Source organism: Aegilops tauschii, chromosome 7, assembly GCF_002575655.3.
Source record: "Aegilops tauschii subsp. strangulata cultivar AL8/78 chromosome 7, Aet v6.0, whole genome shotgun sequence".
Classification (NCBI taxonomy): Eukaryota; Viridiplantae; Streptophyta; class Magnoliopsida; order Poales; family Poaceae; genus Aegilops; species Aegilops tauschii.
In genome coordinates, this window is record NC_053041.3 from 516178557 (window position 1) to 516205420 (window position 26864).

Sequence of the window (26864 nt, forward strand, 5' to 3'; positions counted from 1 at the left end):
CGTTGAAGAACACCCAGATGGTGGCACGCAGCTTGGAGGAGTCGAGGCACTTGACCTTGACCCGGACCTCCTCCTCTTTGCGGAGGGAGAGCTCGTCCACCACCACCACCTTGCCCAGGATCCGGGACATCTGGCGGATGACGACCTCAGACCGAGCAATGTCTGGGAGGCCACCCACAAGGATCCAAGCCGTGTCTAGGACAGCTACCGCCTTCGGGTCGAGGACCGGCTTAGTGATGTCGACGACGAGCTGGTGGAGGGCAAGAGTGATCTGACCACTGTGGGTGGCATAGCCGTAACTGATGGCGTCGGGGAAGATCATAGTGAAGACGTTGCCGGCGGAAGGAGTGACCACCCAGTCCCACTGGCGCCAGTAGAGGTGGTTGAGCTCGGCCTCGATCATCTCCGGGGAAGCCACCCCATCCACCACCGTGACGATCGCCTGAAGCGAGGGGGTGGGTGGCGGGATGTCGGGGACCTCAAGGTGGAAGAACCCCAACCCCTCGATGTCGTGGCCGTACATCATCAGCTCAGCCGGCACGGGGTGATCCGGGCACAGAAGGGCGGGGTGGCCCGGGTCCTTGCATATGTAGCAGCACTGGGGGTTGACGCAATGGACTTGGGAGTGACCCGCCACACCGCAATTGAAGCACGGAGGGCGGGGAGACCGGACAACGACCCCAGGGCGGTCGAAGAGCCCGGGGCAAGCGGAGCGGGGGTGGCTAAGATGCCACGGCCCTGACCACGCCGTTTCTTCTTCTTGTTCTGGCCTAGGCAGCCGCGGGCCGGAGTACCACCCGCCACCGCCACCGAAGCCGAAGGAGCCGCGGCGGCAGTGTGTGTGGGGGGGGGCGGGGACGTATTTCCGGGCCGCGGCAGGTGGCTAAGGAGGTTGGGGACGAGGGGACGGGAGGCGAGGGGGCCGCGAGGGAGAGAGGGAGCGGCCGCGGCGCGGGGCTGGGGAGGGCGAGCGGTGACGGCCGCGCCAGTCGGCCGTGGCACCGGCCGGAGAGCGGGAGCGGCCGCGACGGTCGGCGCGACCCGGGGAGCGGCGGTCCTCCCGATGACCATCCCAAAGCTCGCCGAGCTCCCGCCGGAGTTCCTCCTCACGACGGACCGCATCCGGGGAGGGGCGGGGCCGATCGTCATAGCACCTTTTGCGCTGTGCCTCCCCGTCATCCCATTCCCGCGGCATGGCCGGCCGCACCGAGGGAACAGGGAAGGGAGGAGGGGGCAGGGACGCAGGGGACGAGGAGCAGAGAGGCTGGACAGGCGGCAGAGGAGGGGCGGCGAGTGGAGCGCAGAGGGGAGCAACGACCAGCGAGCTGGAGGTGGCAGGGAGGGGAGTCGAGGCGAGAGGGAGGCCGTAGGGAGGCCATATGCCTGCGGTGGCACGGGTGGGCCTAGGGCACCTGGGAGGCCCATCCGGGTTGGGCCGGCCCAGGCCACGGGGGAGCGGCCCAGCAGGCGCAGAGGGGGGTTGGGACGGGCTTGGGCCCAGCAGGCCACGGCCCCGAACGGCAAGGCCCAACGAGGGGCGCGGGGAGGCTACCCGAAGGGTTTCCCCTCCACGGGCTACCGCCGCCATCGCCGCCACCATCGGAGCACCGCTGCGGGACAGGACCAGCCAGGGCCGGCTGAGGTGCACGGGCGACCGGAAACGGAGAGCAGATGATTCGAAGGCTGCGACGAAGGGACGGAAGGGGGAGGAGCGCACAACGGGCGCGGCGCAATCGACGGCGCGGCGCCGGCGAGGACGAGGGGGCGGCCGGGGACCGGCGCCACGACGCCCGAGCCCTCCCCACCTCCGAGCGGCCGACGACTCCCCAGGAGCGTTGCCGGCGGCGACGGGAACCAGCGCCTCTCAAGGACGAGCCTTGCGGCTCGGGCGCCGGAGCAGAGCACAGCAGCCGCCGTGAGCCGGCAGCAGAACCTCGCACGGGAGAGGCTGAGCTGCCGGCCACGCAGGGCGACGCGGCTCGCCGAGGGGCCGGGGAGGTGCGGCACGGACGAGCGGCGGAGGGAATGGGAGGGGGGAGTCGTTGCCATCCTCGGCCAGATCAGCCCAGCGGAGCCGCGCCGGGGCGGAGGGGGGGCGCGACGGGGACTGGGGAAGGGGAGATCAGCGAAGACGGGCGCGACGGAGGAGCCGAGGGCACGCCCGGGCAGGGCAGGGCACCGGGCGCGCCGGCCGCCGCGGGCGAAGCCACGGGCGGGGGCGAGTCGCCAGAGCCAGCGCAAGCCATCGATCCCCTTTTTTCGCTTAGACCAGTTTAGCAATGGCCCTTTTGTTCTGTCAGCAAAAAGTTCGAAGAATGATTATCTTTTTGGAATCGTGTGGTTTCAAGTCTCTGTGGACAAGCCAGAACATTGGTCTTGAAGAAAGATGGGCACAGCTCCCATCGTTTCAAGCTCCAGACGTGAAATCGTTGGCTATGCAGTTCACAAGAGGGTTACTTGGTTGGTTTATGCAAGTCATCCTCGTTAAAGCCCTACTGTACTCACTGGGAAGTGGTGAATCGCCATTGCTGGACATCGTGGCATATGCTGGGTATGAGTTTGCTGGTACCTCACTTGCTTTGCTTGTCCGCATCTTCTGGAGCTACTCATGCTATTTTGCTCTGCCATGGTTCTGTATCTGCACTGGTGTATTCCTGGTGAAGACGATGAAGAGGTTCTGCAAGGTGCATCGAGGACTTGTGAGAGACATCCTAGCAGGAACCACTACTTTCTTCTATTCCTCGCAGTTGCGCAATTCCCCATGCTTTTCTGGCTAGGAAATGTCAAGGCTTGATGTTTCAGTCTTTTTTTTCAAGGTTGATGTTTCAGTCTTATCTTAGAACTGGGATAACACTTCTCCCCTTCTTTTCTTGAAGGCGGAGGCCAAATCTGATCTGAATAAAGTTTGAGGTTTCTTCTTACTAATGAACTTTACTAGCAGCCTTTACACTCTTGTTGGAGTGGGTAAATTCCTTGACACTTTTGTAGCACCAAGGAAGCATGTGGACTGTGAAATTTTCATAGAAACCCTATTTTTCTTCACCCTTCAAAATTTTCTTTTCACCCGGATGGTTATTACTTACCTCCAAGGTTATTGTTCACTCGCCTACTGTTGGTCTGTTAATATCTACTCCCTCTGTCCCAAAATATAAGAACGTTTTTAACACTACACTAATGTCAAAAATGTTCTTATATTATGGGACGGAGGGAGTATTAGACAAATGAGTGAGAAGCTGATAAGCATTTCTAACATTTGATTTGAGAACTTATATTGGTTGTACTTTTGGCAAAATATCTGTGAAGCACCCAGATTCATTTCCTTGAATTATGACTAATGTTCTTATGAGAAATGCCCAACTAACTTGAGTTAGTAAATAGTTTGCTAGTAATACTTTGCTCTTTGGCAGGTAGAACTGAATGAGCTATTGACAAAATTTTCAGCAAATCTTTCTGCTGCTGCTGCTGCTGCTGCTTTGGCTGTGTGGTATGTTTTCCTAAACCATTATACACACTTAGTTAGTTAATTTCAACCAAGAAAAATATCTTGTGATCAGAAAAGAGTAAAAAAATCTAATCATGAATTAGTGCTCAAACCAAATGATTGTTGCATAACTGGACCACAATGGATGAATACATAGGATATGCTAGCATTTACTAGAACACATGTATGTAGCTAGAATGCATGACTCATGTCATGTTTACAGAAACGTAGCTACGCAATAGTGAACAATTACCATTGGTAAAAAGTACAGTAAGAATCACTGTATCGCAAGAGTAGCACCACCTGACAACAGAGGGCTCGCGTCGACTGAAGAGGCAAACGGCGACGAACAGTTGGAGCTTGTAGGAGCAGGTAGAGTGTCGACCTCAATCACACCCTCCAGCATCTGCACCACCTGGTGCATTGTAGGGCGGAGCGAAGGATTCTGCTCAATGCACGAGAGAGCAACACGCAAGAACCTCTCCACTCTGACCAAATCCACAATGGCGTCATCATTGCTATGAAACAAAACCTCAGTCCTGCCATCACCAACCAACTGACCCGCCCACTCGAATAGCATGACCGAGGCGTCACCATCCTGATCAGGCACCGGCTCCTGGGACTTTCGGCAGCATATCATCTCAAGCAGCACAACACCGAAGCTGTACACATCAACCTTGGTGTCGATGCGCCTGTCGCTTTGGAACCACTCGGGGGCAATGTAGCCCCTTGTGCCCCTGACATTGGTCACCGTGGTGTGCATCTGCTGGTCACTAAGAAGCCTGGCAATCCCAAAGTCAGTAATCTTTGGATTTTTCTTGTTATCTAACAATATATTGTCGGGCTTGATGTCACAGTGGATGACTGGATAATTGCATCCTTCATGCAAGTACTCCAGGCCCTTTGCAATGCCAAGGGCTGCTTCAGCGCGCCAACTCCACATCGGTTGCTGCTGAGGCTGGAATAGGAAGCTCCGAAGGGAACCACCTGGCATGAACTCGAACACCAACATCCGTTGCTCCTTCTCTTTGCAGTAACCAACCATGCGGACTAGGTTCCTATGGTGGATCTGGCCGATGGACTGTACCTCATTCGTGAACTCCCTCTCGCTGTAATCATTGGAGCTGATGAGCTTCTTCACTGCTATCTCTGGGTAGTGTAGCAACTTCAACACCCCATGGTAGACCTCGCCAAAGCCTCCTCTGCCTAGAAACTTATGAAAGCCATTGGTGGCTTTGTAAAGCTCTTTTGCGGTGTAAGCCCTCACAAAGTCATGGTCGGTGTTCTTCTTCCTAAGGTAGTAATGCAACATGAGGCTACCTGCTGCCAACAGCAACAGGAATGGAGCAACCGAGTAGTGCATGAAGCAATATCCTTCTCGGCGATGCCGGCACCGAGGGGCTGCTTATCCTCACCTTGATCAATGCCTTCATGGTGACATTTTCTTCCTGCCGCCCGGCATCTGTCAACGACGCCATCTTAGCACAGTAAGTTCCATCAAATAGAGCCGCTGTGCACAGGCAGTCGCTCAAGCAGAAGTCTCCACACTGGTCGTCTGTGGTGCACAAATGTCTTTCGTACACCGAGTTTTTCCAAGTGGTGTTTGGCATCTTGACAACCCCAAACTCGGCGGAGTGGCTGTTCCCATGACAGCTTTGTGGTACAAACTCCTGCGTGCATCCTATGTACTTGAGCTGCACATCAAGGAAAGTGTAGCCGCTTGGACACTTGCAATCGAGACGGTCGTTTGGACCATAGACACAGTAGGAGTTGGGGCCGCACAAACCTTGCAAAGTGCTGCTCCTGCTGCAACCTTCACTTGGGAATAGGCCAGTGACTGCCCACGACCCGTTGCTCCTTCCCCCGGGGGCATTCTTCGGCCGGGTGTAGACCCGGACAATGCCGTCAGGATCAAGCGTTGCGTGTTGGTGATAACTGATGGTGGAGTTTGGAAGTGGAGGTATCAGGTCATGCACCATGCCGTCCTTGATATGGTAGTAGAGATGCCCCGGCGAGTTGAAGAAAAGAGTCGTGTTGCCGTCTTGGGTGTTGCCGGATTGGTAGGTGCCCGTCACCCAATAAGCGTTGGATGGGTCCAGATTGCTGGTAGCATGGTTCATGAGGTACAAGACAATGTTGCCATCGGCCTGCATGTACAGGCCGAAGCGGCCACGAGAGAAATCCGTGTCCGTGCGCTTGGACTGAAGGGCTGCTCCAGAGCCCATAGACTGCCCCGGGAGGAGCGTATCGGTTGGATACTGAAAGCTCTCCCACATGACGGTGCTGCCCGCATAGGCGAGGAACTGGAGGTTCCCTGAGTCCTGGAGCACGAGGTCAGAGCCGTACTCGTTGCTTGGGTTCGGGTTCCTCCAGATGCTGCTGCTATTTGTGTCGGCGAGGAAGAGCTGGCCATTGATGCTGAATACGGATAGCCCTGTGACCGTGATGGCGGAGCCTGAGTCTGGGTCTTTCGCGTACCACACCACCCTCTGCTCCGCAGGGTCAGCCGCCTGGGAGAGGTTGAAGTTGAACCAGACGGCAAGGAGGAACCGGCTAGGGTCATTGCCGAGGGCACGGAAGCCGAAGGCATACTCCCCGGACAAGCAGGTGATGTAGTTCGGTGGCCTGAGAGTCGACCCTCCTGTGAGTTTGTTCGCTACAAGCAGATGAGCTTGGTGCAGCAAGAGCACAAGCAGTGGAGCAAGGTGGCTGGAAAAAGAGGACGACATGATGCCTGATGGCTTCATTTGTGTTTACTTTTCTGGTCAGTATATACTCATGTTATGTTCTTATATATCTTCAGTTCTTCACTTACGCTACATTGTTTTCCATAGTGTGATAGTGACACACACAGGAGAGAAGTTAATTGATAGCCAAAACGAAGCATCCCACCCGCCGGCCGGCAGTCATAGACAATGTCAAGGTTAAGCGTCATATCTCATACGTTTGCAGGAGATAATTTGATTGCCGTTTTGTTTCTGAAAGGGACAGACTTGTTTAAACTACACACATGTGTGGACGGAATCGCACTTTTGAATCTTGACCCAGACCGCTAAGCCCGAGGTTCCATCAGCAAATCAGTTGATAATTAAGTTAGATGGGCATGTGCCATTTGGCACGAACCATGAGCTACAAAGGAGGTGACACTAGCTAGTGACCTGTTGCCGCACAGCCAAACCATCAAGCTTAGATCAAGGAGGTGACGTGAAGGCCAGGGTGAAATTTGGCCGGCCAAAGAAAGATGACATTTTCTTCCCCGATCTTTATTTGTTACTCCCTCCATTCACAAATATAAGATGTTCTAACCATTTTGTGAGTCGGATGTATATAGTCACATTTTAGTGTATTTGTTCACTCATTTCAGTTCGTATGTAGTCTATATTGAAATATCTAAAACATTTTATATTTGTGAACAGAGTGAGTACTTGTTTCATTTCTTTTTCGACAGATACATGTTTCATTTCTTACTTTAGGGGAACTTGTTTCGTTCATTGCTACACAAAGAAACACTAGTGGATGAAACTCATAGTGTAACCGCTTTTTTCAGGGAAGGCCATCATGACTATCTTTATTGACTGCAAATGATAATTACATCATCAACACGACTTTTCGAAATACTGTAAATAAAGATGAGCATGGATTACTTGTGTTTTGTTGAACTTGCAAGATTTTATCATAGGAAAGGGGTACCCTTTATAAACGGAATTGCTTTACGTACCACACCTTCTGGTTATGTGCGACGATGTGATCCTTAGATCATTGTTCAACTGGCAATTAGTAGATCCTTTCCTGCAAGAAAAAAAGAAAAAAATGGCAATTAGATCCTAGGGTGATTAACTAACTCAGACAAGCGTCGGATAGAAAAATGACGAATGCATGACACTGCTCCTTTATAAACTCATCAGACGGCCAAAGTAAATAAAAAATTCTATTCTTTTACCACAAGGGTGGCGCTTCTATTTTAGTCGACCCCTATACATGTTATGCCACCTGAAGATTCACTCCCGCGGTTCCTGCATAGCATGATATATTACACATCTTTCTTCAACAGTGTCACACCAATACAACAGAGAGAAGGCAGATGCGAGCAAATGCACAACAACTAGACAGATTGACTAGCTTCCCAAAAGGAAAACTGATAAAACAACAATATCGTCTTCAAGATATTGGTAATGAACAGGCTGAACATGCGTACCTTCTAGTCTAGAAATCAAAGGCCAGCTACCAGCTGAAATAACACCAAGTCTAGCCCATGATCAGCAGCAGGTCCATCAATTCCCGGGCAGCCCACTGTGTTAGTTCTCCAACATCCTGAAACCAAGGCAGATTTAAGTCTCTGTCTTTATGCCTCTGGCATTGGCTTGGCCATGTTGCCTGAAGTAGGTATGGATCATATTTCTTTGCTTGCATGTGGAGTTAACAGTTGGGGTTGTCACAGATTAATTTTTGTGCAGGGAAGTGGGGAATTGAACGGCAAGAGACAATGATTGCCTTTGCACATGAAAAAGGAAAGCTTACCAAAAGCTTATGAAATGGATGACAGCTATGAAATGGATAAAAGAAAATATTGACAAGGACAAAAAGAAGGATAGTGGCATAAAAGTGCACCAACGCCTAAAATAAAAAGTGATAAGCAAAGCAAATTCACCGGTCACAAATATTTGGTGGTTAAACTGGGGAACACCTGTCATGGGAGAGCTAATTTGGTCGCAAACATGGGGATCAGAATACTGTTGACCCTAAATCTGTGTAAAAATAAGCTCAGATGAGCTTACTTTAAATCCAATCAAGACATAAATTTTGGCCTCCTCTCACACAAAAAAAGGTACATGCTCCCAGTCCCAAATCCAATCTCCACTATGCGTGCTCAATATTTCCATAGCATGTACCCCCTCATTGAATAAGAGGGCAGATCAGCATAATCTTCTATCTCTGCTTAAACCAGCTTGGGGATTGGGGGCCAGTAGTCTTCTTTTGAAGATTAGAACTAAGTAGTCTTCTCTCTTGATTGTAAAGTAGTTTTACAATGAAAACATAATCTTCCATTGTGAGAACATAAAAAGGTTAGGCTGCCTACACGAAACAGCTTAGCAAAAGTACATTTTTAGATAAACTGTATGTGTACAAGATACAATGCCATCCATGGTGAAATAAGGCATGATAAGGCTCACATCCAGCCGAATCGAAACCCTCACTTCTATGGGGCGGCTTCTACAAGGCCACGGTGGGCACGAGAGAGGACTCGACAGGCCGGAAGCCTTCTCTTTGCCTCCCACACCCAATCCTGCTCCCCAACTCTTCAGCCTATGCTCCAGTAGACTGCCAACTCCTATTCAATATCGGAAGACATAATACATTGACACTTGACCCAAAAGAACCGAGATAGCTCTGCAGGCCAATGAGCAAACAAATCAGACTGGGCATCAATTATAAGCCTGTCACTGCATCACAATCTTTTTATCCATGCCTTCTGGCAAGATAGAAAACACTGATAAGCATGATCGAGAATTCAATGTCAGATTAGAACTTAGGATGCTTTCCACAAGGAAATGACTAAATGGCCCATTATATAGAGCTCCATAGCATCAATAACAAACATCAGCAAAAATACATGAAGAAACTAGGTAACTATTTTGCCAAGGCTTGACATGGTTGAGTTACTTGTTTTACACAGTATGAATGACAGTGACAGACACTTCGACAGTAATTATGCTGTGCCACCTGATGTTGAGGGGCTTTGACAAATGCTAATTGACAAACAGTAGCAAAAATCAACTCCCCCCCCCCCCCCCCCCCAAAAAAAAACTGCACATAAAATTGTTGGGGAATTTTGAGCTTATGTGATGCAACAGCCTTGACTCACATGATGGCTTTGAATCTTGAAGTTAGATATTTCCTGTGGAAACAAAAACGGTTACTAACGAGTAAAAGAAATAACACTGAGGTACATGTAAAAAGGAAGGTTTCATTCAAGCGTATGGCTACCAGGAATAAAAACCTTGGGGAAGATTGATGCAGAAATTTGCACTGACATTCATCCCACAGACAAACAGAAAAGGGAAATCTAGCCCTTTTTGCTTATCAAAGTTTTCATCATTGATATTCTTTCATGATACAACTTGGGATGCTTGAAGCATTATGACACATACAAGGACAAGGTTGCTTTATTTTTGGAGCAAACAGCTAACGGAATCAGTTATTCCTACTTACAAACAACCATAGGTACACGGTTCAGGGAACATGATTTGAAGCTTCAGAATTGCACCAACACATGAAGGCCAAGAAAACAACCTCATGAACACGGGCTGCGTTGTCCCAGCAAGAGGTCGACGCCTGGCTCCAAGACATGCCCAAACCACATTTGGCTCTCCCCGGCTCCTAACCCAGACACTCGTGGCATCATCGTCCATACACAATCCACCGCATCAAACATCACCAGCCTCCCATCTAAAGCATTGTACAGACAAAGAGTCCCCATTCTGTCCGCAGCCTGAAAGTGCCAGAAACTGCCATGCCTACCAGCCACCAACTCATCGAACACCTCCGGCGGCATTGCGGCTACCTCCACCCATCCCACTGCCTCGTCGTTGTCCAACTGCCACACCACCACCCGCTCCAGCACCCCGAGCCTCTCCACCCCACCGACCAAGAACAGCCGATCATCGAGAACAAACAGGTGCGCCGTTGTAAGGCCGTGCGGCATCACAACTGGCGGAGCAGCCCACTTCCTGGTCTCGAGATCAAGCACCAGAAGTGCGTCCGGACCCCGGCCGAGCACAAAGAGCCGAGCACGGTCACTGGCGACCGCAGCATTGCCAAGGATCGCAAATGGTAGCGGGAGCTCGGCCCCAGGTACCCACCGTGGGGAGGGATCGGCGGAGTCCAGGGAATACGAGCGGACAGCGGCGCCGTTGGTGGTGACGGCGACGAGGGTGTAATCCCGGCTGGAGGAGGAGGGTGAGGGTGGGACGACGACAGCGATGAGGTAGGAGCGGTCGGGGAGCGCTGGGAGGCGGAGGAGCGAGTCGGCGGTGACAAGGAAGGAGGGGGAGGCGGAGGAGATGAGGGGAGGGCAAGATGGATCGAGCGGGGGCGAGGGGGGCACCTGGAGGAGGCGCCGGGAGAGCGGGTGGAAGGCGAGGCGCGGCGAGAGGAGGAAGAAGGCGTCGAGGCGGTGCTGGGAGAGGAGGGCGTGGAAGGCCGGGGAGCGCAGGAGGCGGCGCAGCGCCCGGGAGACGGCGGCGACGGGGACGAGCGCGGTGAGCGGCAGGCGGGAGAGGATGCGCTCCTGGAGGTGCGCCGGGAGCTCGTCCCACGGGCAGCGGGCGGCGGAGTCGGCGGCCATGGCCGGCCGGGGATCGGCCGGCGGGCTGGTGGCGGATCACGGTGCCGTATTTGGTGGGAGGAAATGGGGACGCGAGAAATGGAAGGAGGAGGAGGAGCGAGAAGGGCTCGTTGGCTGGCATGTGGGCCCGGGAAGGCTCGATGGCATTTATATAGATATAAAATATGAATAGAGGGGAAAATCATATAAAAAGAGAAAAGAGAGAAATTCCACGACCACTTATGAATTGCGATTCGTGATTCACATTATCAAAGAATAGGGTGAATTCTAAATGGAAAAGCTTACCTTCAGCCGACCGATCTCGCGCACATCCGCCGGTTCCGTGTCCGTTGGATTGCCTATTGATCAGACGGACGAGAACGGCCTGCTTTCGTCGTCACGCACGTTCTTTTCTGAAACAGAGCTATTGTTTCAGGATAAACATTCGTGCAATTGGCCTCCGTTGACTCGTGTCTATGGGAGGGCAATGTTTCTGGATTTGGGAGGGCGGTGGGGGTGGCGGCGTTCGGCGACCGGGGCATGTTCAGCGTGATGGCGACTGCGACGGGTTCGGCGGTGCCTCCCGTTCTGCCTGCATTTCTGGGCGACCACCGTCCTGGCACCATCAATGCTAGACACAACCACATCACAATGCCTTACGTCCACACACACTTCAAGTTTCTGCAACAACAACGTTGTTGCGGAACGGCGGCGGCGAAGACTGCGCGACACGGGCGAAGATGTTGTTGCAATTTTTGTAGCAAGGGTCTTGTTACAGAAAATGAGGCGCGGCGTGAGATGTCTTTTTTAATTTTTGCAATAAGGGTCTTGTTGCAGAAAATTAGAGAATAAGAGTTTTTGCAACAGGGACTTGTTGGAGAAAATTAAAGAAAGGGAGTTTTCGCAACAAAGCTCTTGTTGCAGGAAATTAGAGATGAAGAAGTTTCGCAACAAAGCTCTTGTTGCAGGAAATCAGAGAAGAGGAGGTTTCGCAACTAGACTAGCTCCAACACGCCGGCGGCGGGCTGATTTTGCGGCGGCGCCGGGCCGGGCGCAGCTCAGTCGGGGTCGGGTCAAGACTGACTTGTTTCTGCAACCGAGCGTTTGTTGCGGAAAATAACGAGTGGGCATGTCGGGCGCAGACACCGGATCAGACGGCTATCAGCTCGGGTATCCAACGGCCGTCGAGGCGACGGATAAAATCTAAACATCGGCCGGCGGACGCGTAGCAGCGCCCGAATTTCTCTATCGATAAAGCAATGGGAGAAATACCTCGCGTGTGGTGCAAAATTGGGTTAGAAATAAATGCGTAAATAGGTGCTAAAAATGAAAAAACTAATGCAAAAGTAAACTTAAGAATATTTTCAGTTCATATTCAAAAATGATAAAACAAACAAGGTGTGTGAACAACAGAATATATAAAGGCATGAAAATTTGAAGAATGGGCTACAAATTGCTCCAAGCGTCCAACACATAATTCGTTTCGTGGCCAAACAAAGGTTAATGCAAAAAAGAAATAACATAAGAATGACACATTACTTGATTTCTTAGTCAAACCCACGTCATCAGCCCGTTATCTCATGAATGTGGTCGAAAGAATTGACTGGAACCAACGCAACGCATTTTTTCTTCAAAATGTCAGGATTTCTGTTTTCATTGAGAAAAAAGAGTTACTCGGTTAATTAACGAAAATCGAGCGAAAACCATATCGCTCGGTTAATTAAGAAAAACCGTGTGGGAAACCTTCACAGCCGACGAGCGGTGCACATAAGATACCTCACGCACACCACTCTAAAGAGGGTCTCGCCAAGGCAACGCGCATGCGTCATCGTCATCACTCCACCCCTAGAGGCGTCATCGCCATCCCTAAACCCTGAGCAAACGACTCCAACTTCGCCGTAGATGACCGTCGACCCTACCCACACTACAAAGGCCGAGTGAAGCAATATGTACATACAGCAGGCATCCAAGTTCGCGTCCACAACTGGATCTATCAAACCAAATCCTCAAATCTACACTAACCCAATGCAATGTTTAATTACATATGTAGTTGACACGTGCCATCGGACTACCAAAAAATGGACACAATAATGGAAGAAGTTCATCCACGTCCGCCCTTGCCCTTGCCCTTATTGTCGTCTGTGCGATAGTAGCGGTCGAAGACGCAAAATGGATAGAGACGGATCTTCTCACTACTGGAGTTGCTCAATCTGTCGTCGTCTGTGTCCTTCTCCTCCTTGGGGGACAGCCTGGCCATGGCACGGATCACCCTGCTTTGATCTTTGCCATCGCCTTGACCACGCCCTCCTTCCCCACTTCTCGGTTATGCGCGCACGGAGGGCCTCCTCTGTCTCACCTCGTGGGCTGCCGCAACCGCCTCCGCTTGAAGGCGCGCCCGCACCCTCGCACGGTGGGTGCACTGCACCTCCTTGTCGTTTTGGCTCCGAACCATGGAGGCGGATAGGGCCTCCATTTCGGCGGGCGAGGTCGCGGGGACAAGGCGCCACCTAAAAAGTTCCGCCGGTACAACGGGGTTGCTCTGACATGCAATGGTCTCTGTTTTCCACGAGGCCGCAGTCGCGCATCGTGATCCAGCAGCCCCGGCGGATCCTAGCACCATTTGGGCTATGGATTCCCACTAGAGTGATGAAGATCACGAGAGGGAGCACTCCTCCTATGAGCGTTGGATAGCAGCGCGAATGGCCATCTTCTCCTCGGGAATTGCAAGGGATGAGCCCTACTCCTTGGATCTGGACATCTCGAAGTCATATCCGGTGGTCGTCATGAAGAACTAAGCCGGAGCTCACTGGAGAGGAGCTTGGGTACTACGGGAGGGGAGGGGAGTGGAATGGAGTACAGCTAGGGTTTCGTCCGGAGTGCAGATAGGGTTCAAATTTTATGGGGTCGGGTGGGCCGTAGTGGATCGGATCCGATGTGGCGGACGTGTCCGGACATCCCATATCCGCCCCAAATATGGGTCTGGTATGGGGAATGTCGATCAGTCTGAGCGTTTAGGCCGGATTTGCTAGCCGCGGTTGGGTGGCAAATTTATGTCTGATAAGTGACCAGGCACCCTGCCTGGGCGTTTGGGCCTGATATGAGGGCTTCTGTTGTAGATGCTCTGACAATGTAACAGAAGAAGATGACATTAATAGTTCAGGACCTTAGTTGAATGAATTTAAAAGATTGTTACAAGAAAAGATGACTAATATGAAGTATTATATACTAAAAACATAACATGTGTTGGGGAACGTAGCAGAAATTCAAAATTTTCTACGCATCACCGAGATCAATCTATGGATTAACTAGCAACGAGAGAGAGGGGAGTGCATCTTCATACCCTTGAAGATCGCGATGCGGAAGCGTTGCAAGAACGCGGTCGGTGGAGTCGTACACGAAGCGATTCAGATCGCGGCCGAATCCGATCTAAGCACCGAACAACGGTGCCTTCGCGTTCAACACACATGCAGCCCGGTGACGTCTCCCGCGCCTTGATCCAGCAAGGGAGAGGGAGAGATTGGGGAAGACTCCGTCCAGCAGCAGCACGACAACATGGTGGTGGTGGAGGAGCGTGGCACTCTAGCAGGGCTTCGCCAAGCACTGCGAGAGACGAGGAGGGAGAGGGGTAGGGCTGCGCCAAGAGAGAGGGAGACTCGTGTCATCTGTAGCCCCAAAACCCCCACTATTTATAGGAGGAGGGGAGGAGGGTGCGCCCCCTCTAGGGTTCCCACCCTAGGGGTGGCGGCCAGCCCTAGATTGGATAGAGGGGCGGCCAAGAGGGGGAGAGAGGGGGGCGCGCCCTAGGGTGGGCCTTAGGCCCATCTGCGCCTAGGGTTTTCCCCCTTCCCCCCTTCCCTGCGCCTTGGGCCTCTTGTGGGAAGCGCACCAGCCCACCTAGGGGCTGGTCCCTTCCCACACTTGGCCCACGCAGGCCTCCGGGGTTGGTGGCCCCTCCCGGTAGACCCCCGGAACCCTACGGTGGTCCCGGTACATTACCGGTGACGCCCGAAACCCTTCCGGTGGCCAAAACCTCACTTCCTATATATTATTCTTTACCTTCGGACCATTCCGGAACTCCTCGTGACGTCCGGGATATCATCCGGGACTTCGAACAACATCCGGTAACCACGTACATCTATTCCCTATAACCCTAGCATCATCGAAACTTAAGTGTGTAGACCCTACGGGTTCGGGAACCATGTAGACATGACCGAGACGTTCTTCGGCCAATAACCAACAGCGGGATCTGGATACCCATGTTGGCTCCCACATGTTCCACGATGATCTCATCGGATGAACCACGATGTCGAGGATTCAATCAATCCCGTATATAATTTCCTTTGTCAATCGGTATGTTACTTGCCCGAGATTCGATCGCCGGTATCCCAATACCTCGTTCAATCTCGTTACCGGCAAGTCACTTTACTCGTTCCGTAATGCATGATCCTGTGACTAACTACTTAGTCACATTGAGCTCATTATGATGATGCATTACCGAGTGGGCCCAGAGATACCTCTCCGTCATACGGAGTGACAAATCCCAGTCTCGATTCGTGCCAACCCAACAGACACTTTCGGAGATACCCGTAGTGCACCTTTATAGCCACCCAGTTACGTTGTGACGTTTGACACACGCAAAGCATTCCTACGGTATCCGGGAGTTACACAATCTCATGGTCTAAGGAAATGATACTTGACATTAGAAAAGCTCTAGCAGACGAACTACACGATCTTGTGCTATGCTTAGGATTGGGTCTTGTCCATCACATCATTCTCCTAATGATGTGATCCCGTTATCAATGACATCCAATGTCCATGGTCAGGAAACCATAACCCTCTATTGATCAACGAGCTAGTCAACTAGAGGCTTACTAGGGACATGTTGTGGTCTATGTATTCACACATATATTACGGTTTCCAGTTAATACAATTATAGCATGAACAATAGACAATTATCATGAACAAGAAAATACAATAATAACCATTTTATTATTGCCTCTAGGGCATATTTCCAACAACATGGACAAAAAAGGCACATATGCTAGAAATTCTTTAAAAGCAAATCTATTAGTCATTAGACTAATTGTATAGTTAACCATGGCGATTTCACGATAGAGTTTTGGACTTTATGCGGAAAGAAAGTGCCTACTTTATCCGTAGTAGGTGTTGAGTATATATGTAGCATGTATTACGTATATTGTGGCCCACCTTTTAGTTGTGTATAATTGAGGTCGAGGCTTACCTGTACTTATATATACGTGCAGCAGCACCCAATCAATACAACGAATATTGTATTGTCAAACATCTCTTTACATGGTATCTATCGCAAGTCGGTCCTAACCCTAGCCTAGCCGCCGCCGCGCCTCCATTGCGCTGCCGCCGGTTGCCGCCGCTCTCCCCACCCAACGCCGCCGCCACCCGCTGCCGCCGGCGGTCGCCGCTGCTCCCTCCTCTCCCGCTTCCGCTCCGCCTCTCCACCACCCGTCCCTTGCCTTCCGCCGCCCTAGCCGCCGCTGCTCATCCCCCCGCCATTGCACTCCCTCCTGCAACCGCGGTACTCCCTCCATTTCTTTTTAGTCTGCATATAAGATTTGGTCAAAGTCACTAACTTCATAGAAAAAAATATCAACATCTACAATACGAAAGTTATATGTTATGGAAATTAATTTCATCATGCATCTAATAATATTGATTTCATAGTGTGAATGTTGATATCTTTTCCTACAAGGCAATTCAAACTTTAGAAAATTTGACTTTGACCAAATCTTATATGCAAACTAAAAACAAACGAAGGAAGTACATAAACGGCGAGTCTAGGGCTGGACCTATGGTGAGAGCAACTCTAGCAGATTTGTTAGATCGACAATCACCATTCGCCGTATGGAGCGCATATGGAGGGTATGATGCATGTTGTAGCAAATTGCGACGTCGGTTGAAGCATGTAGGAAAACCGCCAAATTTTGCTTGGGTAGGGCCACCCTGTGGTCATCATGTTCATTATCCATGGTCGCAGCTCCCCTTGACACCGGTTGCAGCTTCCACCATTCATAATTGTAGCTCCTTGTTGAGGATGCGCTCCCGTTCATGGTGTGTGGTGTGAGTTGCAGCTTGTTGGGGAAGAAAGAGAAATGTGTTTCACGGGAAGAAGATGAACGTGTGGAGGACAACGAACCTGAGCAGATATGGCAAGCGCGTGTGGTACCTTAGGCCACCAAGATGTGCTCCTAGCCTCCTACGCGAGGCGATGCCCGACACAGGCCGTAAGATCTACCCTGATCGTTGTAATACTTTTTGTACACTATATTAGTGTTAGAAAACATCATATATTACAATATGTTATAGAACAGAGGGAATGTAAGACCTTTTTGACACTACATTGTGTTATGAGACGGAGGGAGTAATTCGCAGTGGCTCCATCGTCTTGACGTAGGCAAACGTCCGGTAGTAGTCTCCGACGTAGCCTCCCATGTTCACAACAAGCCTCCCCTCATCCTCGTGGCCGACGCGCACCACGCCGCCGTCTTCGTCATACCGCGGCCTCCTGCCCGACGACGCTGCATCTTTCCTCCGGTGCACGTAAAACGACGCCCCGTTGCGCACTGTGAGGACGCACTCGCCGGCGTATGCAAAGTGCGGCAGTGGGACACGCTGCTCGAGGATGTATCGGCGACTCCATCTCTGCCCTTCTTCCTCCAGAACCCACGCTTGCGCCGAGGCGTGCCCACGGGTGACAAATCCCAGCCTCCCGCGCACCTCCGTCAGGTGGTAGCTGTTGTGCCCCGTCGGCATCGCGGGCGGCCGCGGGGTGGCGGAGGCGACGACATGCTCGTCGTCGAGGTCGAACGACGCGACCTTGGCGACGCCGCTCGCCGTGACCCAGATCCAGTATGTCTTGCCGTCGACGCTGACGATGCCAGCGGCGAGGTTGCACTTTGCGCCGCCCGGACCGGCAGACACCTCCCGCCACGTCGCCTTGTTGGCGCCGCCTCCCGCAGCGCCGCTTCTTCTTCTTCTACCTCGGTGGCTGCCTCTCACAGCTCACATATACAACAATGGAGGCGCAAGAAATTTGGTGGCCGGAGCCTCGCACTGCCGGCCTTTTCTTCTCTTTCTATTATCTTGGCTCTTCTTCACTCATTGACTGAAATGACTATTTATACATACGGCAAGCACCCATGTCATCTAAACTCACGCCACTACTTTGACCCACTAACTAACTACCTAGCTGCATGCACACACGCACCACTTCTGCCATGCATGCACACACAACGGCCAGCCACACACATTGGCTTGGTCCGGTTATTACTCAACTGACTAACAGCACACACGTTCCAGCTTGAGTCGCTTCCAAGTTTCTGCAGGCCTCTAGCTGAATTGGCGCATGCCACAACTAATGCGTCCGATTCTTGCTCCATCTCCACCTGCACGCAACTCGGCCATCGGACTCGCGGAGCTTTAACGCATGCATCTAACTACCATGCATAATTAGCTTTGCCTTGTGCACGTGAACACAACCTGACGTGCACACACAGCTGTAGCTCAACTACAAGCATGATATAAACATATCTAATCGTACACACTAATAACAAGATTAGTTCTAACATTCACCTCCCTAATCTTGTTAACTTATTTCTTTCTTGAAGCCAATGATTGTTCACGTCGTCGATGCAACACGCAGACGGCCGCAAATGCCATCTTGTCACGCCGACTGCCGTCGTTGTTGGCCTCGATGAGAGTCACTCCTCCCGCGCCTTCACCACGAGCACACCGCCGTGGCATGCTCGCTGCCGCATGTTTGCCACCGGTGCCGCAACTCGCCGGTGACTCGCCTTCATGCTCGCCACCGGTGACACAACTCGCCGATGACTCGCCTCCATGTTGTCGACGATGACGCACCTTATCGAAGACTCGGACATGGAACTCCTTATGGCAATGGCCTCCACGCATGGCCATCACCACCTTGCCGCCGATGCCGCAACTTACCGGGCAGCACACCCCTCTCCATCGCTCGTGACGCAACTCGACGATGATGAAGACACGCACCGGCCGCTAGCAGCATCGCGCCGCCAACGGCGTTCACCTTGCGCCGCCAACGTCCCCCTCACATGGAGTCTGCCGCGCCGCCACCGTCGCCTCGGATCGACAAGGCTTTGATACCAAATGTTGGCGCCGCCTCCCGCAGCGCCGCTTCTTCTTCTTCTACCTCGGTGGCTGCCTCTCACAGCTCACATATACAACAATGGAGGCGCAAGAAATTTGGTGGCCGGAGCCTCACACTGCCGGCCTTTTCTTCTCTTTCTATTATCTTGGCTCTTTTTCACTCATTGACTGAAATGACTATTTATACACACGGCAAGCACCCATGCCATCTAAACTCACGCCACTACTTTGACCCACTAACTAACTACCTAGCTGCATGCACACACACGCACCATTTCTGCCATGCATGCACACACAACGCCCAGCCACACACATTGGCTTGGTCCGGTTATTACTCAACTGACTAACAGCACACACACGTTCCAGCTTGAGTCGCTTCCAAGTTTCTGCAGGCCTCTAGCTGAATTGACGCATGCCACAACTAATGTGTCCGATTCTTGCTCCATCTCCACCTGCACGCAACTCGGCCATCGGACTCGCGGAGCTTTAACGCATGCATCTAACTACCATGCATAATTAGCTTTGCCTTGTGCACGTGAACACAACCTGACGTGCACACAGCCGTAGCTCAACTACAAGCATGATATAAACATATCTAATCGTACGCACTAATAACAAGATTAGTTCTAACACGCCTCCCCCAACGTGAGGACATGGACGGCGTCGACCTCGCAGACCCGTTCGTAGCTGCACGGGACGTGCACCACCTTGTGCTTCTCCGTCGTCGGGTGGTACGCGAAGCTGTACGCCTGGTGCCATGCCTCCGTCATGCTCCACTTCTTCGTGGTGTTGCGCCCGACGAGCTGCTCGGCGCACGGCAGCGGCGGAACGGGCAGCTTCGCGCCGATGGCCGGGTTGACGACCGTGAGGGCGCCGCCGGCGCGCTCCTCGTCGTCGCACAGGCAGAGCAGGCCGTTGCACGTGCCGACGAGCTGCACCGCTTCGCTGTTGCGGCCTTTGGCGGCGCTCCTCCACAGCTGCCTGCAGCTCCGCGCTGCCGAGGACGGGTCGTGGACTTGTTTTTATCATTCCTGACTTGGTTACCGAGGGTTGTGAACTTGCGCTCGTTTTTGGTTGGAACTTACGTGGCTGTCAAGCTCAGCGTGAGAGGTCCGGATGGAATTTGAGAACGCAATGTTGTCAAGCTCAGTGTGAAGGCTGCAGATTCTTTGTGAATTTTCGCCATGGATTAAGGACCGGAATATCTGAGGAACACCTCGTAAATACTCCCTCTATAAAGAAATATAAGAGCGTTTCGGATCACTAAAGAGTGAGTAGTTTCTTTACAGGGCGGGGAGGTGTTGGAGTTGCTCAACTCCAACGGCTCCCTTCAAAAAAAGAATCTTTCCCGTAAAACTGATTTTTTAGCCTTCCTTTTTGGAATTTAGGAATCCATTCAATTACAAGGATGGTTTTGGTTCGGATTCACATATATAGCACCCTAATCAAACTTTCTATGCCGCACAATTTCATAGCAAATCCCTACCCTACAAAATATCTCTTTCGTGCTAACAAACAGTGGCTCACATACTTATTTCTGGCTAGACACTTGGCTGGTTTCACAACCCCTTGCCATCTCCTCCCCCACCTATTCTCACACTTCACCTTACAGCTGGTTAAAGTGGCTAACATTTTGCGTTTCGGTATCCAAGCTAACCTCCGTAATCGCCTCTCCCTCACGGCAGAACAAGAGCTTGTGTCGCTTGTGGCTATTTTGCAGGATTTCATGCCCTCGACGGGGGAAGATCAACAGTTCCTACAACATGGCATTGGCTTCTCCACCAAGCATGCATACGGTGCCCTCATGGCTCGGCCAGATAACGATCTCATTGCTCCTCTCATATGGAGTGCCAAGGTTCCTCGGAAGCTCAAAGTGTTCGCCTGGCTACTCTTCAAAGACCGCCTCAACACCAGAGTCAACCTTGCACACAAGCATATTATTGATTCAGACATATGCCCTCTGTGTGCTAGGCTACCCGAAGACTCCAGCCACCTCTTCATCACGTGCCTTCTTGCCAATAGGATTTGGCAACGACTTGGGCACCTACCATAATCCAACGACATCAAAGACCTATGGGACGTTACTACTCCTCCTCACCTCCCGACTACGGCATGGCCCTCGGTCCTCTTGGCTTTACTATGGATGATATGGGCAGCACATAATGACATGGTATTTAGAACGGTCGATCAAACCTCTGTAATAACCCTTAGGAACCTTATTTCTGCTTTGGACCTTTGGTCTCATCGTCTTGTGCAAACACAAGACAAGGAGGACGTTTACTCGTGGCGTTCCTACCTCTCTGCACGTTGCACCGTGCCTATGTAATTCTGTACTCACTGCCACGGCAGTCCTTTGAGCAATATATTCAGGCGGGGGAGTTCCCCCCCCCCCCCCCCCCCCCCCCAGTAGATGGGATAAATGTACCCAACAATGATTACCAACTCAAGCAACATGTTCCATAACAAACTTTAGGGCACGATTTGGTTTTGAATAATGATCAAAGACAACGAACTGGCTGTTCACCACAATTCTAAAAATCAAACACACCTCTATAGAATCTCAGGCTAGCACACTTCTTAATTTGCCTTGCCTGGCGAGGCCGTGCATTTGGTAGCACGTTAAAATCTAGCTTTGCCAGGCGTGACAGTCGGTTAGGGCGAGAAATACCTTGCAAACAGAGGCGAGAAAAATTGACGATCGATCTAGTCGAACACAGCCAGCTTCTGGTACTCGTCGCCGGCGATGGCCTCCATCATAATGGCCTCGGGGTTCACCACGCCGTCCTTCTTCAGGAAGATCTTGAGGAAGTTCTTGGAGAAGCCGCTCACCATGGCCACCCCAGGCTGTGTCGAGGTCACCGGCGTCGATTTGGAGTCGCGCAGGTTCCAGAAGATGATTTGCGGCACCACGTCCCCGTACCCGGCGTCCCTAAACTTCTGGCAGATCACCTTATAGTCTGTGTTCCACGACCGCTGCTTCTCCTCCTCCTCGTCCTCCTCTTCGTCGTCCTCAGAGTAGTCATCGTCGTCGTCGTACCCCGACGCCTGGTCGAACTCCATGTCGCTATACACAAACACAGTCCTGATCATCTTCTCCGGCGCCAGCCGGGCTTCCACCGCCGTGCGGAGGATCTGGTCGAACACTGCCTGGAAGTTGGTGTTCATGTCCCACTCCATACGCTGCACGAACCTCATCTTCTCACGGAGGGTCTTGCCGTTGATGAGGTGGAGCTCGGGCCTCTCGCTGAAGGTTATCACCTTGCCCGCCCACGGCTCCTCGCTGAGCTCTGACGTGAGCACGCCCAGCGCGATGCACACCTCCATGGGAGTGCCGGTCATGCTGCCGGACACGTCGCAGACGGAGATGCAATTGCACAACGAGCCCTTGGAGCGGAGGTCATCCACCATGCGGCGCCACTGCAGCTCGGACACGTCGTCGTCCTCGCCGCGGTAGGCGGACGCCGCGATCTCGTGGGGCAGCAGCGCCCCGGCCGAGATCTTGGCCTTGCCGGCCTCCACGTCCTCCAGGTACTTGTCGAAGCGCTCCTCGTCGTGCTTCTTGAAGAGGAGCTTGTAGCGCCGCATGGCCACCGAGGCCACGCGGGTGTAGGGCAGCTCCGACCACCGCTGCGCGCTCATGTACACTTCAGGGAGCTCCAGGACCTTGCGCAGCGGGACGAGCACCTCGCGGCGGAGGCGGTGGAGGGTTTGGTACGTGTAGTGCTCGTCGGAGAGCTGGGCGTACTCGGGGTCCGAGTCGCGCGGGAAGAGGCGACGGGCGATGGCCTCGCAGAGCAGCGTTGTGCGGTCGAACGACGAGCCCGGCGTGGGGCACCACTTGGCGGCGAGCCCGATCTTCCTCTTCTTGCCGTCGAGGGCCAGCTGCTCGAGGTCCGTCGCAAGGAGGGCGGCGAAGAAGTCGGCGACAGCGTCGAACAGGAAGCGGTAGGCACGGTCGCCGTAGTACGTCTCCAGCGACTGCACGGCGAGCTTGGCCGCCTTCCGGACCTTCTTCGACGGCCGCCGCTTAGTTGCCGCCGTCTTCTTCTTCTGGTCCACCTTCGGCTTCTGCTCGGCCGGCTCCTGAACCGGGACAGGGGCGGCCTCCACCTCCATGGGCCTGCCCCTGCCGGACATGGCGAGGGCGGCGGAGAGGTAGGCGCCGAACATGGGCTTTGGCGGCACAGGGGCCAGCACGCGGGCTTGCTTGCAGTCGGCCAGCCTAGGCTTAGGCTTGCCGAGGTCCTTCTCCTTCCTGCCCGCCTTCTCGGCGTCCGCGCTCTCCCTGGCGAGCTTGCGCACGTCGGGGCCGTGGATGAGGCGGAAGAGCAGCTCGGGCAAGTCCTTGAGGTAGCCGAACTCGGCGAGCGCGGCGACGTTGCAGGCGAGCGTGCGGGGGTGGTTCTGGTGCAGCCAGAGCGCGGCGGCGTAGAAGCCCTCCTTGTCCGACTTGCCGGTGCCGCGGACGCCGCGCAGGTTGCAGGCGAGCTTGAGCGCCGTGAGCGCGTCGTGCGCCCAGGCGGCAGCGAGCAGGCCGCGCACGCGCTCGGGCGGCGTGTCGGGCACCACCTGGAAGAAGAAGTCGAGGCAGGGGCTGCCCGAGTTGGCGTACGTGGCGGAGCCGTTCTCCGTCAGCGCCCTCCGCGGCTCCAGCTCCGCCTTGATCTCCGCGGCCGACGGCGCGTCGACGGCCGCGTCGAGGACGCCGACGAAGGGGCGCGACGGGCGCGCGCCGCGGATGACCGGAGGGCCGAGGAGGGGGCGCGGCGGCGCGGCGGGCTCCGTCTCCGTTGCCATGACGTCTAGAGTCTAGGGTTTTGCTCGGTGGTCGCGATCAGATGCGATTGATGTTTTTTTATGTGAACTTATTATTACGTTTTTTTTTGAGACAGACTTATTATTACGTGATAGCAGAGGGGGGCTCTGGGCTGTCGATTGAACCGACATGGCAGGTCGACGGCGCAGATCCGATCGATGGGGGTATTAATGTAGTCAACTGGAAAAAAAGTTACAATGCTCATGGGATACAGACGATCATATTTTTGATCCCTAAAAAGAAGAGATAATAATCGTGTTCTAATCACTTCAAGTGAATTTCTGTCGATTTTGTGAAGTTTGAGTCACATTTCTTGTTGATAAGTGTTTTCTTGCAGTCGACCCACTTGTCAAGGGCATCGCGCTCACACCCGAAAGCCACGTCCTTCCACATCGGCCCCACGCAACTGCCCCTTCTCCTTGTCCTTTTTCACCGCGGCTAATGGCCACACACTCGAGGCGCCCATCCTCCACTCATTGCGCCCCACCATCATTGTGCGCGTCGCTGCGGTGAGCGTCATCATAGAGGCTGAGAGAGGTCATCACGGGGAGGCTACAATCAAGGCACAAAAAGTTGCAATGGAGTGTTGCACCCCCATGACGTGTCGTCACCGTAGATGATGGAACTCAAGCGGCGACCGGTAGTGTTTGGGAACGTAGTAATTGAAAAAAATTCCTACGATCACGCAAGATCTATCTAGGAGAAGCATAGCAACGAGACGGGAGAGTGTGTCCACGTACCCTCGTAGACCGGAAGCGGAAGCGTTAGGTTAACGCGGTTGATGTAGTCGAACGTCTTCGCGATCCAACCGATCAAGTACCGAAGTACGACACCTCCGAGTTCTGCACACGTTCAGCTCGATGACGTCCCTCGAACTATTGATCCAGCAGAGGGTCGAGGGAGAATTTCATCAGCACGACGGTGTGGTGACGGTGATGGTAATGTGATCCGCGCAGGGCTTCGCCTAAGCACTGCGACGCTATGACCGGAGGAGCAAACTGTGGAGAGAGACGCCGCACACGGCTTGGAACAATTGTTGTGTCTCCAAGGGGTGCCCTGCCCACGTATATAAAGGAGGGGAGGAGGAGGCCGGCCAACAAGGCGCCAGGGAGAGGGGAGTCCTACTAGGACTCCTACTCCTAGCAGGATTCGGCCCCCCTTTTTTCCTTCTTCCGGAGGGGTGATACGTCTCCAACGTATCTATAATTTTTGATTGCTTCATGCTATATTATATGCTATTTTGGATGATTAATGAGCTTTGTTATACACTTTTATATTATTTTTGGGACTAACCTATTAACCGGAGGCCCAACCCAAATTGCTGTTTTTTGCCTATTTCAGAGTTTCGCAGAAAAAGAATATCAAACGGAGTCCAAACGGAATGAAACCTTCGGGAACGTGATTTTCGGAACAAACGTGATCCAGAGGACTTGAACCCTACATCAAGAAAGCAACCAGGAGGGCACGAGGTAGGGGGCGCGCCCTCCACCCTCGTGGGGACCACGTTGCTCCACCGACGTACTTCTTCCTCCTATATATACCTACGTACCCCCAAACCAACAGAGGCATCCACGAAAACCTAATTCCACCGCCGCAACCTTCTGTACCCGTGAGATCCCATCTTGGGGCCTTTTCCGGCGTCCTGCAGGAGGGGGCATTGATCACGGAGGGCTTCTACATCAACACCATAGCCTCTCCGATGATGTGTGAGTAGTTTACCTCAGACCTTCGGGTCCATAGTTATTAGCTAGATGGCTTCTTCTCTCTCTTTGGATCTCAATACAAAGTTCTCCATGATTCTCGTGGAGATCTATTCGATGTAATCTTCTTTTGCGGTGTGTTTGTGAGACCGATGAATTGTGGGTTTATGATCAAATTTATCTATGAACAATATTTGAATCTTCTCTGAATTCTTTTATGTATGATTGGTTATCTTTGCAAGTCTCTTCGAATTATCAGTTTGGTTTGGCCTACTAGATTGATCTTTCTTGCAATGGGAGAAGTGCTTAGCTTTGGATTCAATCTTGCGGTGTCCTTTCCCAGTGACAGGAGGGGCAGCAAGGCACGTATTGTATTGTTGCCATCGAGGATAACAAGATAGGGTTTATATCATATTGCATGAGTTTATCCCTCTACATCATGTCATCTTACTTAAAGCGTTATTCTGTTCTTTTGAACTTAATACTCTAGATGCATGCTGGATAGCGGTCGATGTGTGGAGTAATAGTAGTAGATGCAGGCAGTGTTGGAAATATGCCCTAGAGGCAATAATAAATGGTTATTATTATATTTCTTTGTTCATGGTAATTGTCTATTATTCATGCTATAATTGTATTGTCCGGAAATCGTAATACATGTGTGAATACATAGACCACAAAGTGTCCCTAGTAAGCCTCTAGTTGACTAGCTCGTTGATCAACAGATAGTCATGGTTTCCTGGCTATGGACATTGGATGTCATTGATAACGGGATCACATCATTAGGAGAATGATGTGATGGACAAGACCCAATCCTAAGCATAGCATAAAAGATCGCGTAGTTTCGTTTGCTAGAGCTTTTCCAATGTCAAGTATCTTTTCCTTAGACCATGAGATCGTGCAACTCCCGGATACCGTAGGAGTGCTTTGGGTGTGCCAAACGTCACAACGTAACTGGGTGACTATAAAGGTGCACTACGGGTATCTTCGAAAGTGTCTGTTGGGTTGGCACGGATCGAGACTGGGATTTGTCACTCCGTATGACGGAGAGGTATCTCTGGGCCCACTCGGTAATGCATCATCATAATGAGCTCAATGTGACTAAGGCGTTAGTCACGGGATCATGCATTGCGGTACGAGTAAAGAGACTTGCCGGTAACGAGATTGAACAAGGTATTGGGATACCGACGATCGAATCTCGGGCAAGTAACATACCGATTGACAAAGGGAATTGCATACGGATTGATTGAATCCTCGACACCGTGGTTCATCCGATGAGATCATCGTGGAGCATGTGGGAGCCAACATGGGTATCCAGATCCCGCTGTTGGTTATTGACCAGAGAGGCGTCTCGATCATGTCTGCATGTCTCCCGAACCTGTAGGG

At 52.4% G+C, this 26864-nt stretch overlaps 2 protein-coding genes and 1 pseudogene across 3 annotated transcripts; all 3 read right to left on the reverse strand.

Moving 5' to 3' along the window:
• Positions 1-2789: 2789 nt before the first annotated feature.
• LOC123493472 (G-type lectin S-receptor-like serine/threonine-protein kinase LECRK3) lies at positions 2790-7792 on the reverse strand (annotated as a pseudogene).
• Positions 7793-8500: 708 nt separating this feature from the next.
• Positions 8501-10950, reverse strand: LOC109783639 (F-box/kelch-repeat protein At5g43190). Of its 2 annotated transcripts, XM_020342235.4 has the most exons (3): positions 9773-10950; positions 9345-9377; positions 8501-8869 (listed from the first exon to the last, which is right to left on the reverse strand). In XM_020342235.4, exon 1 carries the CDS (start codon positions 10824-10826, stop codon positions 9774-9776), a length of 1053 nt encoding a protein of 350 aa, XP_020197824.1. In that variant the 5' UTR covers positions 10827-10950; the 3' UTR covers positions 8501-8869; positions 9345-9377; position 9773. The 2 variants fall into 2 exon arrangements, with proteins under 2 accessions (XP_020197824.1, XP_020197825.1); XM_020342236.4 differs by lacking the exon at positions 9345-9377.
• Positions 10951-21668: 10718 nt separating this feature from the next.
• On the reverse strand, positions 21669-23762 carry LOC109783638 (uncharacterized). Its single transcript, XM_020342234.1, has one exon. It carries the CDS (start codon positions 23760-23762, stop codon positions 21669-21671), a length of 2094 nt encoding a protein of 697 aa, XP_020197823.1.
• Between the last annotated feature and the right edge of the window lie 3102 nt (positions 23763-26864).